This window comes from Natator depressus, chromosome 8, assembly GCF_965152275.1.
Source record: "Natator depressus isolate rNatDep1 chromosome 8, rNatDep2.hap1, whole genome shotgun sequence".
Classification (NCBI taxonomy): Eukaryota; Metazoa; Chordata; order Testudines; family Cheloniidae; genus Natator; species Natator depressus.
In genome coordinates, this window is record NC_134241.1 from 82,062,463 (window position 1) to 82,079,102 (window position 16,640).

At 37.8% G+C, this 16,640-nt stretch overlaps 1 protein-coding gene and 1 long non-coding RNA gene across 10 annotated transcripts in view; one reads left to right on the forward strand and one right to left on the reverse strand.

The window, feature by feature from the left end:
- NEXN (nexilin F-actin binding protein) overlaps positions 1–16,640 on the reverse strand; it is a 47,263-nt gene that overhangs the window by 16,200 nt on the left and 14,423 nt on the right. For 4 of the 9 annotated variants that reach the window (XM_074961468.1, XM_074961462.1, XM_074961465.1 and 1 more), the window contains exons 2-9: positions 14,603–14,688; positions 12,539–12,730; positions 12,240–12,321; positions 12,007–12,155; positions 10,471–10,512; positions 8,635–8,832; positions 8,382–8,555; positions 4,466–4,654 (exon numbers count right to left, since the gene is read on the reverse strand). In XM_074961468.1, the coding sequence (XP_074817569.1) occupies positions 4,466–4,654; positions 8,382–8,555; positions 8,635–8,832; positions 10,471–10,512; positions 12,007–12,155; positions 12,240–12,321; positions 12,539–12,730; positions 14,603–14,688 (1,112 nt within the window). The remainder of the gene's footprint in view (positions 1–4,465; positions 4,655–8,381; positions 8,556–8,634; positions 8,833–10,470; positions 10,513–12,006; positions 12,156–12,239; positions 12,322–12,538; positions 12,731–14,602; positions 14,689–16,640) is intronic. The other 5 variants (XM_074961466.1, XM_074961470.1, XM_074961467.1 and 2 more) reach the window with 3 other exon arrangements.
- Positions 2,619–8,541, forward strand: LOC141992417 (uncharacterized). Its single transcript, XR_012640593.1, has 2 exons — positions 2,619–3,329; positions 5,498–8,541. It is a non-coding gene; the product is annotated as an uncharacterized LOC141992417 (long non-coding RNA).

Here is a 16,640-nt window from a genome sequence, read left to right on the forward strand (position 1 = left end):
CACGAGAAGACAATGGGCCAACTGTATCCCTGGTGAAAGCCACATGAAAAGTGGAATTGCACTAGGTCTGACTTCAGCCCAATGTGTTTAGTATACCAGCTGTCCTGTTTGTATGGCTACATGAGCCCATGCCATCCTTACCTCTTCTGTAAATACAGAACTGGGGAATATTTATATTTTGCAATCTCCATACTGTGCAGTATGGTGGAGGTAAATATCACTGCACCTGTAATGTGACTGATATGTGAGGGAGAACGTGTTTTGATCCCTCTGTATAGAGCATCCCTCTACTAGTCTAATTTAGTTGAAAGAAAATGATAGTGATCCAAGATGAATGTTCCAGGCTGACGGTGACTAACTTGATGGTGACAAAAGCTTTAAAATAAAGCTGCTTTTTTTTTTTTTTTTTAAACTAAAATATTGCTTCAATAATATGGGGTGGAGGAGAAATTCCATCTGAGCAAAGGAATGGGAGCCAGCTGTTAGGGAAGAATGTGGAACAGATCTGCAGGAGAATGTATGAAACCTATTAGGAAAAGACAGATTAACCTATCAAGACCTAATTTTTAGTTTCTGTTTCTCCTAAAGAGTTGATGACTACACAAATACTTTAAACACTATAAGAAGTCAATCTCCCTCCTGCACTGCTGCTTTAGGTTTTTTTAATGTCATCTCCTTTTCTTGGGGAATCTTGAATTCACGCCAGAATGATGAGAGGAAATAACTTTCCAACTCTCTTGTAAGATAATTTTTAGGAACTTTGCCTTTCTATGTATTCTGTTAATTTAGGATCCTAAACATCTTAAATGTCTCTGGTTATTGCTATGCAGTCACGTCATTTATGTTATATCTTATGGAATTAAACTTAATTTACTAATGGTGAGGGGGTTTTGTTATTTTGTAATTGTTCAGACTCATACTGGAAAAAAAACCCTTAAGGAACATCTAGTTTCCAAGGTAATTTTAAACTATCAGAAAAATATTTGGGGGAGAGGTGCTGAGAGAGATTGCAATTTTCAGATCCTTCCTCCTACTGCCAAACATGTAGTATTGATATTACTGTAATAGGGACACCTGCTTGTCCCATGGGAAGGAAGTTTTGATGACCTCATTGCTATTGCTGGAGCGAGTAAAAAGCAGGAAGTGTAGGCAGACACGCTGTTTTCTTCGCAACGCAACACGCTCTGTTCTAGCTCGTATTACAACAGAGAAGAGATTTTACAAAGCAGTGGCTGCAACCGCCCTCTTCACCACCACCTGACTTTTCTTAAAAATCATGACCGCATTGTTGCCCTATTCATAGTTCATCTGTTGTATCTGCTGGTTTAACGTCTCAGTTTTGTCTCTTCCTAGAGCTGCAGACCGATTACAGGCCCTGTCTACATTCCTGCGGAAGCAGTAGCACCACATACAGTTTCTAAACTAGGATTTTCCTAACATTTCCTCTGGTTGTCTTATGGTGATGTAGGGCCCTGGTCTATCTAACAAAACATGGTACTTGCCAAAGCTGTTAATGCTAATGTGCATGGCCTAATTCACTGAGATGTTGCTTTGAATTTTGAATGAAACAATTTGCATTGTTGGTGTCTGACAGTTGTCTCATTAAGGCTGTATTTGAGAACATGAAATTCCCATGCTGGACCAGACAGTGTTACATCTCTTCCAGTATCTTGTTCCCCACAACGGCCCAATAGCAACTGCTTCAGAAGAAGGTGTAAGATGCTCCACATGAAGCTATTATGGAATATGCTGCTAACACAGAACTTTGTTCCTCACCTCAGTCAGAGGTTGCTTATACACAGGGCCGGCTCTAGGATTTTTACTACCCCAAGCAAAAAAATTTTTGTCCGCCGCCACTTTTTTTCCGTGCCCCCCCCCCCCCCGGCTCCGTCCCAACTCCGCCCCTTCCCAACCCCTTCCCCAAATCCCCGGCCCCGCCTCCTCCCCCGGGCGTGCCACATTTCCCCCCCCCGCCATTGCTTTGTGCAGCTCCCCCCCGCAACGCCCCGCCCTAGCTCACCTCCGCTCCACCTGCCCCCTGAACACGCCGCTGCTCCACTTCTCCCCCCTCCCTCTCAGGCGAAGGAGAGGCAGCGCGCTCAGGGGAGCAGGCAGAGTGGAGGTGAGCGAGGGTTGGGGGGAGCGCAGGAAGTAATGGGGGGGTAGAGGAACTGCTCCCTGCCCCACCACCGCTGCCTCCCCCGAGCTCACCGCCGCTCGGCTTCTCCTCTCTCCCTCCCAGGCTTGTCACGTGAAACAGCTGTTCCGCGCGCAGCAAGCCTGGGAGGGAGAAGCCGAGCGGCGGTGGTGCACTCAGGGGAGCAGGTGGAGGTGGAGCGGAGACAAGCTGGGGTGGCGGGGACACATTTCTAGGGGCAGCATGGCCGGCACCGGAACGCCGCCCCTAGAAATGTGCCGCACCAAGCACCTGCTTGTTTTGCTGGTGCCTAGAGCCGGCCCTGCTTATACCAAGAAGTACGAAGGCTTATATCCCTTCTGAAGCTCTGGGTTACAATTTTTGTAATCTTTTACAATAACTCTGGATATTTTTATCTGCATACAAGTCCAATATGGTCTAGTTTGCAAAAAAAAAAATTTTTTTTAAGTGACTTTGTTGGATCATATTAAAGAAGTTCTGTATTAAAATCACAAATGAGTTTGATTCCCCATAGTTTAAATTCCAGGGTATTACTAATTAAGAGGTCTCTTGGGTTTTGGTACTGTTTCTCTCCCTCTATGTGTGAAACTTGCAAGCTGCTAATTGCGTTAGTACATTCTAAGACAGAGTCTGTTCTCAAAGCAATTCACAGAGACTCAAAGCAATACTCTAACAACAGAAACAGCACCCAGAGACTCCCCGCCCTTTTGTTGTATTAACAATTGTGATTAAAATAGAGATAGAGGATGTATGTGGATGGATGCTTGGTGTGGATAATAACTGAATGATCAGGGAGGTGCCAGCCTAAGAATCCAGTGTCCATCGGCTGAAGAAGGCGTCAAGTGGAAATAACCAGAGGACCCCCGGAGGGCAGACTGGAATCCACCCAACAGCCTCAAGAATGGGAGAACCAAAGAACAAGATAACTTCTTGGATCCGTCAGGAATGTGCTATCTGCTGATTGATTCAGCAACAGCATGATGAAGCAATTCCCATAGACTGGCATAGGAAGAAATTCCTATAAAAATAGACTCTTAAAAAGTGAGAACTTTGGGGTCTGATTCTGCAAACCAACTTCCAGGAGCATCAGATGAGCATCTGACAAGGCCCTGCTCCCTCCTCATGTCCAGGCCACCTGGCCAGTGGCTTGGCATGAGCAACTCTAAGGCTGGTAACTATGATGACAACCTTGCAGAACCTGTGTGTGTGTGTGTGTGTGTGTGTGTGAATGAATGTGTGAATGTGTGAATAAATATGAGATTGAATGGAATGTTATAGCTATAACTAACTGCTTACTATGATAACAACCTTGCAGAACCTGTGTGTGTGTGTATGAATGAATGAGTGAATAAAGATGAGATTGAATGGAATGTTACAGCTGTAGACTATGATTCTTTCTGTATTCACAATAAATGTGGTATTTTGCCTTTTTCCCTTTAATAAGATCCTGCTGGTTTTTAATTTATTGGTACAACAACTTAAAGCCTCCTGTACTGCCCTCCCCAGAGGAGTAGCATAAAGAAAGCTTCCTGGGTGAAAACTAAAAACACTTGACATTTCTGAGTGTCATTCTACATTAGAGTAATTTCTTTAAAATAATAAAAATAAAATAAAATAATAATCATGGGGATCTATGATTGCTCAATATTGTCCAGATCAAAGTTGGATCATTTTTCTCCCCCCTTTTTAACTTAAACTAACTTGCAAGCTTTGCAACCTCAACCTGATTTGTTAATTTTGTTTTTTGTTTTGTTTCTTGGCTTGTGAATCATCATACTAAAAAGATTATGGAAGCCAAGTTCTGTCCCACGTTGTTCATTGAGGTGCCATAGATATAAATGAGGGCAGAACTTGGTGAATTTTCCTAGTTAAGGAGAGACATTGATGCATATTTGTTTTCAGCCAGTTGGATCATGACTGGTGTGTGGTCTTGAAGATGGCAATATAAACTGAGGATGTAGGAGAGAAATTCCCCAGGAAAAAAAATAATTTTTCTTTGTGATTCTTTGTTTTTCTTTTAAGTTTTCAAGTACAGTGTAATACTGTTTACTGGTTACAAGCAGTAACTTTTGATGTAATTTTAAATGATTAGGAATGTTTCCTAAGGCAGCTACGAGTTTATTATTTTACTAACTTGAGTTTAACTACCCAGATGGTCCATTCTCTGATAACTATTTGGGTTAAAGAAGCAGCTGAAATGTATGCTACTGAATAGGTGGATATGATCTCATGCCATTTCCAGAAGTGCACCCTACTGGCAGAATTCAGATCTGAAAAATCTCTTAAATGCTAAGCAAAATGTCTTACCATACTCTTCCTTGCTTCAGCAAATGCCCTTTTCTCCTCTTCTATGCGTCTTCTGGCTTCTTCTTCTGCTTTCCTCTTTTCTTCCTCTCTCCTCTGTCTTTCTAACTCCTCAAAGCTGAGCTTGAGTTTACCAGGACGGAATTCTTTAATAGAATTTTCATTTTCTTTATCTTCTTCCTCTTCGTTTACCTTTAGAAAAAAAAATTAAATGTTTTTACTCTTTTTGGGCCAGTGGGAAGAAAGAAAAGATCCCTCTAGGAAATGTAAAAACTGCAGTCTATCTCAAAGCCCACACACCGAATACTTTAAAGTTTTAGATACTTAGGCACAATCTGGATAACTTTTCAAATTCTCTCTGAGGAATAGTTTAACACTACACGCTTATAAATCAAGAATAATATTACACAAGCAGAGGGTGAACTAAATAGCCAAAATCATCTTTGATTTATACTTTTAAGGGCTGGATCATTTTGACATACCTAAACAGGCCTCAAAGGGGGTAACAATCCTGAAAATCTGAGTAATAAAACATCTCTCTGAATCTTGAATTATGCTGTCAGGTTCCTTTGCAGATATGTGAAATTAATAGACTTTCATTTGTAGTAGAAATATTATGTAAATGCATTGGACTCTCTATTTGCATGTGCAAAAAGAAAAGGAGTACTTGTGGCACCTTAGAGACTAACCAATTTATCTGAGCATAAGCTTTCGTGAGCTACAGCTCACTTCATCGGATGCATACTGTTTCCACAGTATGCATCCGATGAAGTGAGCTGTAGCTCACGAAAGCTTATGCTCAAATAAATTGGTTAGTCTCTAAGGTGCCACAAGTACTCCTTTTCTTTTTGCGAATACAGACTAACACGGCTGTTACTCTGAAACCTATTTGCATGTGAGGTGCTTTCCCTCAGTGCTGATTTGTTACAAAATAATATAGTAGCGGACTGTGAATTTTTATAAATAAACTATTACTATATATTATCATTTTATTTTTGACCCAGATTGACAATGGTGCTTCTGTTCCTCCTCCAGAAAATGAAACATCTCTGAAGAACCGACATGAGGTGCTTCAATATCTTAATTGTTGCCCTTCTCCATTAGACACTGTCTGCAAAGAGAAGGCTGGGATTTGCAAACTGCAACTAAGAATGAAAGCAAGCAACTAGGAATGAATATTCCTTCAACTGCTGTATGTCTACGGAGAGAGTGAATCCATGAGCTATGATGGCATCGCTGCTCGAGTTTGCTGCACATTCTAAGCATTATGGTATCGAGCTGTTGCTCACAGAGTTGAGAAAATTATAGGACATCAGCTTTTCAGAATGATTAAATTAATGAATATCTATGGAAAGAGAAAAAATGGAAGGAAATAATTGAATTATCCCCTTTAGAAAACTCTGCAAAGGTACAACCAACAAAGGCAAGTGATTGGGAGGAAAATGGTAATTTATAACCAACCAACCAAAGTTGGGTGTGTAAAAAGGGAAACACCATAAGAGCTTTTTTTTTGAAAAAAAAAAATTGCAAATGTCACCTTTATACTGAAACTATGTATTTCAAAATGTGGGTGAGGGGGGTGGAACAAAGTATTGTTTAGGATGACCACTGTGGCTTTCTAAACGAAGAATACACTATAATGTTGGAGAGCTGTGGTGTTCAGGGTTGTTAGTAAGAGGAAAGGTTAAGCACCGGGAAAACAGATATGGACCTAAGCTACAGAATTTGGATTCAAGATCAGATATGGATTTTGACCCTAGACCCACACTCAAGATCGGAGGCATTCTGATGCTGGGCTCCAAAAAATTTTGTTTTGGAAATTTTCAGGGTTTCAATTTTCTGAGCGCCTGTGTTTCCACAATTTTGTGCTGAATCAGGATCTTTAAAAATGTTGCTATAAAAACACCACATCAAGTGCAAGATGGTTACAATCTGCCCAGGAACAGTCTCGATAATCAAATTTTTTTTAGTTACCAAAAGTGTGTGGTCTATTAAATTCCTAGAAATAAAATCTTGCATGGTGCACTGAAATAAAATTCCCATTCACAAGTGCAAATACTGGTGCATACCTTCTACGTGGGAGAACAATGGCATAAATAGTCATCTGAGTGCACAGAAGTAAAATCTATTTTTAAATACAGAATTCTCTAAAGGTAGTCTCATTTTGTTGCAAATCATTAAGAAAATGGTAAATGTAGCTAAACTATCCAATGTACCTGACGCAAATACTCTAATTAAACAATTGTTATTGCTATAAAACAGAGTACCTAATTTATACAGAGGTCTACTGAATCTTAGATCATCCTAGCTTACAAAACTCTTTAGGGCAAAGGCTATATTATGGAGACATATCAGGCAGGAGTTGGGGGGAAGGAGAACAGGATTGTTTTTTTCTATTTCTGACAACATGTTAGGCTAAATCTCTTCAAGTCTTAATCTAGAGTGTAGTATTTAAACCCTCTATAAAGAAAAGGACTGATCCAACCTTCCCCTCCTCCTCTCTCTCCTACTCCAGAGAGAAATCCTCAGTGATGAATATAAACATGGTAGATAAACAAAAGAGATGAATAAGAAATAGCTCCAGACAATTGCCATGGAATGCTTTCATGTGTGAAAATACTGGTTATTGCAATGCTCAAAGTACACTGAAGTTAGACAAAACTTAGATAACTTCCAGTTTGTTAAATAATGTTTAGCCATGTGACTGAAAACCACTAGGAGGATACTGATACCCACAAATGTGGTAAATTCATCTGGAGTAGTTTAAATTCAATCAATATTTAATTAATTGAAAACTAAGAACTGGAGTCACTTTAAGAACAGAATAAAATCTGTTCATACTTTTATACAATTGCTTCAGTTCCAAAAACATTAAAACATACTGACACATGGAACTGGAGTATCCTATGATGCTGCTACATTTTGTAAGAATGAATATGACTGATACCATGCTTTTAAGAAAAAGAAGCTTCACTAATACCAGTGGCTTGTTTAAATAACTATGCCAAGACTTAAATGAATGACTATCTAGAACAAAGACAAGGAGTACTTGTGGCACCTTAGAGACTAACCCTAAGGTGCCACAAGTACTCCTTTTCTTTTTGTGAATACAAACTAACACGGCTGCTACTCTGAACCCTATCTAGGACAGTGATTTTCAAAGTTCGGGTCGCGAGCCAGTAGTTGGTCGTGGAATGCAAAGCACTGGGTCAATTTGCTCAGCCAGTAAAAACTGGCAGCCAGCCAGTAAAAACTAGTAGTCCCTACCTGTTCTGACACTGCGCTGCACCCCGGAAGCGGCCAGCAGGTCCGGCTCATAGACAGGGGAGCCAAGGGGCTCTGTGCGCTGCCCCTGCCCCGAGCACCAGCTCTGCATCCCATTGGCCGGTTCCCAGCCAATGGGAGCTGGGGGAAGGGGGAGTGGTGTCTGCGGGCAAGAGCCACACGGAGCTGCTTGCGTGTGTCTGCCTAGGAGCCGGACCTTCTAGACACTTCTGGGGAGCAACGTGGTTCGCGGTGCCAGGACAGTTGGGAAGCCTGCCTCTGCACCCCAGCTGCACTGCTGACCAGGAGCCTCCGGATGTAAGCCTGCACCCCAAGCCCCTGCCCCAGCCGTGAGCCCTCTCCCACACCCCATCTGTTGGGTCGCGGGCATCAACAACTTTCTTCAACCGGGTCGCCAGAAAAAAAGTTTGAAAACTACTGATCTAGAACAATATCTAGGGCAGAAAGTATTTTTGAAACTGATGATGCTGTCAGGTCTCCATCTCAACTGTTAAAAATTGAGAATCATCATGAGATTAACAGTTTGAAACAATTCAGACGTAAAAAAAAAAAAAAACAGATACATGAAGGAATGTAGTGTATTTTCTACACAAGCAAGCATCCATAACTAGAAATGAATAATGCATCTATTTACCATTTGTTGTCTAGCTTCTTCAAAAGCACGTTTTTCCTCTTCCAAACGTTGTCTTGCCTCCTCCTCTGCTTGCTTTCTTTGATTTTCTTGTCTTTGTTTTTCCAGTTCTTCAAATGTTAATTTCAGTTTCCCAGGAGATAGAGGTTCATTTGTTTCACTGCCTTCATCTTCATCCTAGATAACAAAAATGAAAGTTAAATACAGTTTAAATATCAAACGTGTGTTTCCCAAGTATTTCTCATGATTTGTTTACCATGACAAATGAAAGACACTTGGCTTCCTTGAGGGATCGTTTTTGTTCCTCATATCTTGTCCTCTTTTCTTCTTCTTGCTTTCTTTTTTCTTGTTGTTCTCTCTCATCTCCTGGGTCTTCAAAATGTATTTTAATCTTTCCAGGTGTTTTGTTAGGTTTGACAGGCACTACTGTCACCAGCAGCGAATCATCACCTTCCTGTTGTTAATAATAAATTTGTTTCCATAAATATTGACTTTTTGGAGTCGTCTTTCCACATGCAACTGCCACTGTTACCTGTGCTTCTCAAAATTGCCAATATAGTTATACTGAGACTAAAAGTAGGGACCAGAGCAAAACTCATTTTCCAGTACTACTGACAGCCATTAGTTTTCTTCTGACAACAGAAGAGCATCAAGAGAATTCTATTTTAAATTGAAATGCGACTGGTGGCAAGCGTTCATCGAACTTGTACAGTATCTTCATTGACAGTTGAACTTATCCACAACTATTCATGGCTGATTGGAAAAAAGCTGCTGAAATTTTGCTGACATAATTGTAAATGCACCTAAGTTTTAAGGTGCTATGCTCCATTTGGAAACAAGCTAATAAAGAATTTGCTTCCACACTCTCTCTTTCTCCAGAAACAAATATGTGGTTTAAAAAACAGCATGTGAAGTAACTGCCAGTCCCTTCAGTCTTACTTCGGCAGAAGTCTGGGATCTATTACGTGTATTTGTATGTTCAATCTCCATGATATCTAGGACTGAGTCCTTAATAATTTTTTTAAGTGACAGAAGTTGTGCAGCATTTCAAAATGTCTGATTAGATCAACACTGACAACTCAAACATTTACAGGCTTCTTTTGTTTATAGAATCTATTGCTGTCTCAAGTGGATTTGAGCTATTGTCCAATACAAATTCATGTGCGAAAATATCTTCTATGATGTGGATTTACACAAAATATCACCATTAAAGAGAGATTTCAGAGTAGCAGCCATGTTAGTCTGTATTCGCAAAAAGAAAAGGAGTACTTGTGGCACCTTATACTCAAATAAATGTGTTAATCGCTAAGGTGCCACAAGTACTCCTTTTCTTTTTATTAAAGAGAGACTGTCTATTAAATTAGACCCAAAATTTAGATTTTATTTTAAAAAAGAAAACTTCAGTAGAAGTGTGATGATTACACTTTGTTTTGACACCTTAGTGAAAAATGGGGTTTTGGTGTCTAGCTTTTTTAAAAATTAAACGTCCTCTTACAATGCTGGAACCTCATAGACAACAACATTGTGCTAGCACATGTAAATCAGCGTGTTAAACTGATCAAACAAACCAGTCTAGCTACACTTTCCAAGCTGAAGTGCAAAAAGTAAACCAAAACATTGTTAAAGCGATTATAAACATTCTTTCTTTTAAACAAATCTAAAAATCTTGAATGTACTGTAACATTAAAAAAAAACCTTGACACTATCCCTCTTTAATTTCAAGATTAAAAAAGGCAAAGAGCTTTTAAGGTTAGATTTTCAAAGCCACTAGTGCATTTAGAGGCCCATGTCCTATGAGCAACAGAATCCCTTTGAAAATGTAAGCCTTAGTTATTTTTTTATTCTGACTTTAATGGTTGGTAAGTCATTTACCTTTAAACCTGTTTTAAAGCTAGAATAAATTGGCCTCATATAGATAGATGGCAATATATTTTGTGGCTAAGACATTTTCTCAGGCTTTTTTAGCCTTGTTACAGAATTTCCATGAAAAATTAAGTGTATTGTTTATTTACCCAATCCCTATTAAAATAATAAAGCAGTGAATAAAAAATTAGGTGAATGTTTCTTTGAAAAAAAAAAAAAGTCCAATTACCTCTGCTGCTGATTCAGTTCCTGTATTGTTTATGTCATCAATCTATTAAATGAGAATTTCACATAATTATGTTACTTTTGTTCTTTGCCTTAGATTTTCAAATATAAAATGGAAAATTAACTTGTGCAAATGTATGTTGCATTTAAGTTTTTATGTATCTTTGGGGTGGAAGGGAAAAGAGGGATACCATTCTGAATACTTTTTGATAGCTATATGAGTTTTACCTGACATCACATTTTAATGCCTAGGTAGTATGTCATGTTTTAACCTACAGCAGCATTAATGTTGGAACAGTTCTTGTGGCTTACTAGATAAAGGCTTACTTTACTAGCAATGTAATCCTGGAAACAGAATTGAAACCCTGGGTATAGCATAATAATCTTATTTAGCTTCTTAGTGATAAACTAGTAAATACACATAGATACAGATTTGTTTCCACATGCATTCCATAATTGTGCAAGAGAAGCTAAAGAAAATCTGTCATCTAATTTCATATCAAAGTGACTTTGTCCTTCCCTTGAGACTTAGCCTAGTGAGAAAGCCCTCTTTCCTATATTCGTATTCTTGACATTAGTTTCTATATATTTTTATTGTCTGAAATGAGTATAACTTCCTTCCTGAGTACAAATTTACATACTGTACTCCTACCTTTCGAAGTAAATAAACTCTAGAACAGGTACTGAAAGAGATTATGAGCTAAACTTTCAGCAGAATGCTCAAAACTTAGTAATGTTACTCCCAGTAGGACATGACTAGCTCAATCTTTGTTGGATATTTATCCCTAATAAGAGTTCTCTTTCCTCTTCTGTGTGGAGGGAAAAGATTAAGTGCTAATATTTTTGGTTAAGCAACCTATTTGTTCATGGTCCTGGACTATGACATTGAGACTCTTACTCGCATAGGTAATTGCTTCCGTGAAAGAACTACAGAAGGAGGGGACATACTCCAATTCAGAGTTTATCAAAAAGATAAAATTAGGCTTGTAGGCATTGGCAAGAATTGAAGCTACTCATTTATATATCTAACAGAAGTGATCTGTACAGTGACAAAAGAATAAAATACTGATTGAAACATCACTTTTAAGTAGTCTTTAGTGGACAATTTGTCTACAACTGTGCTTCTTACAAACACCTATTTTCAGTAATAAACTTGAACATAAATCAGCATCTCTTGTCTAAAATGTGTGTATGTAACAACAAATGTTTTAAAATTTACTTAGTCAACTTAGCCTTGAATCACTTCCAAGCATATGATACTAAAATCTGTGTTTGGTTCATTCCCTCTCCCACTTTCTGTTTTCATCAATGCCTGGATTCAGCTATAACTCAAGCTCAGTGTTTGACAAGAGTGATAACCCTCCACACACCCCAAAAACTCCTCCACCACACTCATCTCCCTCGTAGACGACAGTCCATTCACCTACTTTCAAGAAACTAAGACCAAATCCTCCTGCTGAACTCTTAGAAAAAAATCATACAAAATAAAAAATGTTGACTATTTGATATGTACTTAGTATTCAGAACAAGATAAATATACCTCCTGGGCTTTTTTTGCCAGTTCTCTCTGAATTTTCTTTTTCTCAATCATATCTTGTTCAATTCTGCGCTTTCTTTCCTCCTCCATTCTTTTTCTTTCTTCTTCTTGTCTCTGCTTCTCCATTTCTGCAAACTTGCCTTTAACAGTTCCTATGAATGTGAAATACAAAACTCAATAATTTGATCTAATCTTCAACTGTCATATTACATGGACTTTTAAACTGAGTCTCTTACCTGTCAGCTTTGGAACATAAGCTTTTTCTATTTTAGAAGACTTTGTTTCTTCTTCTTCATCAGAAGCAAGTAGTTCTTTCATCTAGTTGATTAAAAAGGGAAACTAGAACTGAACTGTCTTTAAGCATTAGAAAACAAAATTTCAATATTATCATATAAAGCGTTCAAATATAGTTTATCTACTAGATGTTGAGACCACTTATTTGAATTACAATGAAAAGTTCCAAAAATATTTTTTTAAATTCTTATGATCAAGTGAATATTAAAAAAATATGAAAAATATTTGCAAAGAAAATAACCTCCTGCTTTCTCCTGTTCCATTCTCTCTCTCTAACATACTGTTCTTTTCTTCTTTGCTTTTCATCTCTAGACCTCCTTTGATTTCTTTCTTCCCTTGCTTTCTGCATAGCTTCAAATTTATCCTTTACATCACCCTTGTGAAGTTTGGGCACATAGGATTTTTGGACAGGTTTAGATGAAGAAAGCAGAATCTTTGTGAAGATAAAGAAGAAGTAAAGATAAGGAAAAGAAAGTTGAAACAGATGGAGAGAAATTGTTTGATAGATTGGATTAGACAGAATGTAAGATTTATTAAAACAAAATACATATGTGATCATGATTTTTGTGCCACTGGCTACTGTCTGCCAAGCATCTTAGCTATACTTTACCATTTTTTAAAGGAATGAATCAGTAATAAATATGACGGAATAAACTGAGTTTTGTTGGACTTTAGCTGTATGAATCCCACTGATTTTAATGGAGGGCTACGTAGTTAAGCCCTGAATTTTGAGAATGTACTCTTATAACACACATGAAATTTTAAAAAGATATATACATCTCTATATTATTGCATTAGAATACGTATACTCACTCTGAAAACAGAAATATATACTTGATTCTGCCTCTAGAAGCAAGACTGGGACTTAGATTTCAGGTATACACAAAGACATGGGTATTAGCATCACAGTGTCTAATATATCTTTGGTTTCTTATGTAACAGATGTTTTATACCACACCTGTTGAATCTTTGCACATGGTGGCATTTTAAAAGAAAAAAAATATAGTTCTTCCATTTAAAAACTTAAGCACATCATCAAAATAATTCCTTAAATATTGGGGTTGACCCAGCAATCCAGAGGCTACACATGACAACTGAGGAGCCAAGCTCCCTGGGCCAACAGAGACCTATTGTATATATAGCTGAAGAATTTTTAATGGGGGTTTCTGTGCTAACACTTTCCTCATCTGTATGCTGCTGCTGGCTCCAGTTAGTACGTTATACCCACATCTTACAAATATTTGAGTGTTCTGTCTCCTTTTACACTTTACTGCCAACATAGTATGGTTGAATCAGCTGAAAAACTGACTGAAAACATTGTTTCATATTTTATATGCTTCCCATTTGAGTACATCACACAATGTTAGTTATGCTTGTTTTAACTCCTATCACTAAACTATCTAGCTAGAATGCTAAAACAAATCTTTTGAGTAACTTAATCCCAACGCTTTCTAAAGATATTAAAATATTTTAATCTTCATCTTGAATCATGAATGGTGTAGGAAAGTGAATAAGGAAGTGTTATATACCCCTTCACATAACACATGAACCAAGGATCATCCAATTAATAGGCAGCAGGTTTAAAAAAAGCATAAGGAAGTACTTCACACAATGCAGAATCAACCTGTAGAACTCATTGCTATTGGATGTTGTGAAGGCCAGAAGTATAACTGGGTTCAAAAAAGAATTAGATATGTTCCTGGAGGACAAGTCCATCAATGGCTATTAGCCAAGATGGTGAGGGGTGCAACCCTATATTCTAGGTGTCCCTAAACCTCTGAGTGTTAGAACCTGGGACAAAATGACAGGAGATGGATCACTCAATAAATTCCCCTGTTCTGTTCACTCCCTCTGAAGCATATGGCACCAGCCACTGTCAGAAGACAGGATACTGGAATAGATGGAGCATTGGCCATTCTGGGTCAGATCATTCTTATGTTCTCTTCCTCTTTCCCTTTCCCCATTTTTTCTGAATTTTCAACAATGTTATGTTTCCTATTTTGTGAGTCTCACTTCAGACATCCACTTCCAGCCTTTCAGGAAAAGCTAATATGTAATGCATAATAGCAAGAACCCCTTTAACATATTCCAGCAAATATAATAACCTTACTTTCCTTAATCAAACTGTTCTTTTCAAAGGCTTCTCTGTTACCTTAAGATACAAGGTACATTCTTTTCCTTGAACTTATTATGCTCTTACCCATTTGCTGCTTACCAATTAGAAATAAAGCATCAATACTTGTCTTTTGTCAGCATCACTTGTAAGTTACTACAGAACTTTGATTATATTAAACTTGATACATACCTCAGTCTTCTGTACAATGTCATTCATGGTTTGTTGTTCTGTGATCTGGCACCTGACCCGTTTGATATGTGGGTTTCTATTTTTACCTGTAAGAAATTGCTGCAGATTTATTACCAGCTTAGGAAGAGTCACTCTTCAGTTGAAATTTCTACTATCTTTGTAGAAAAAAAGTTAGTCCACATTTAAGCTTGGTGCACCACAACTTAATTTGGCCCCCCTGAGTGAAGATATATGAACATGTACTGAGCATGCAATGGTACTGAAATGCAGTGGTTACAATTCACTATTTGAACTTTATTTTTTATGGATTCACCTACATAAATTATCATGATATTTAGCTTATATGTCATAGTTTATTTGTTTTAATAATTGTTAGGGCTGTCGATTAATCGCAGTTAACGGACACAATTAACTCAAAAAATTAATCGTGATTAATCGCAGTTTTAATCACACCAATTGAAATTTATTAAATATTTGGGATGTTTTTCTACATTTTCATATATGTTGTATTCTGTGTTGTAATTGAAATCAGTGTAAATTGTTTTTGATTATATTTGCTCTGTAAAAATTATAAACAAAATAAATAGTATTTTTCAATTAATAAACTTGTCTGTCTTAGTGATTGGCTGAACAAGAAGTAGGACTAAGTGGACTTGTAGGCGCTGAAGTTTTACATTTTGTTTTTGAGTGCAGTTATGTAACAAAAAAAATTCTACATTTGTAAGTTGCACTTTCACGACAAAGAGATTGCACTACAGTACTTGTATGAGATGAATTTAAAAATACTATTTCTTTTGTTTTTTACCATGCAAATATTTGTAATAAAAATAAATATAAAATGAGCACTGTACACTTTGTATTCTGAGTTGTAATTGAACTCAATATATTTAAAAATGTAGAAAACATCGAAACATATTTAAATAATGGTATTCAATTATTGTTTAATCGAGCGGTTAATTTGTTTAATTACTAAGTTAATTGGTTTAATCACTTGACAGCCCTAATATATTGTATATATTACCGTCACTAATGGGACAGAAGGATGATTCAATGGTTAGGGCACTAGCCTGGGACTCGAGACACCCAGGTTTAATTCCCTGCTCTGGCACAGATTTCCTGACTGTTTGACACTGGACAAGTCACTTCAACCTAGATCTTTCAAAGGTTCCTAAGTGCCAAACTACTATTGATTTCAATGGAAGTTGGGTGCTTAACTAACTTTGAGGATTTGGGCCTCAGTCTGTTTGCGTCTGCGTTCCCCATCTGTAAAAGGGAGACATTAGTACCTCCCTATCTCCCGGGGCTGTTGTGAAGATAAAGACAGTGAGGTGCTCAGATAGTACAGTGATGAGGATGTGACATAGTACCTTAGGAAGATACTCAGTTACCTGGTACAGTGCTCTGTGAGCTAAGACCTCTCAACACACTTTAAAGACGACAGCATTTCATATCTTAAAACTATATGCTATATTCATATGTTACTCCATTCAAATTGTGAATTAGCTCAAGTGAACAAAATGAAAAATAAGGATAATACATTACAAAATGTGCTTAACCTCCCTTATTCTGACAATTTAATTATCATTGGTAGCATACAGCTAAGTAGTGTATATTATGAAAATAATGAGGTTCCTGAAGTGAAACACGCAGGGGCCAGGACCAAGACTTGCCAAGTTAACACCTTCATCTGTAGAATTTGCTACCCCTCGAGAACAGTACAATCCTTGACCTAGACACCTCCAGAACTGATACCAGATCAGCTTTTCACACAATCTTTCCGCAATGGGAAAGATGAAACAGTCCGAATGGTTATTTCTGGACTAGTCAGCGAGGCTCAGGCACACACAAAAATGAAAGGAGTACAGTGATGTTATGTGGAAGGTGCCTAACTTCTATGGCAGGTGCACTGAAAAAGTATAGATAGTATTTGGAGGGAAGGTTGTCTCCGTGTCCTTTCAATTACTGACTTCTCTTCAGATAGTGCCAACCATGTCCCTGAAACCAACTCTAGTAATGGTTTCAGGGACATGAACAAGTA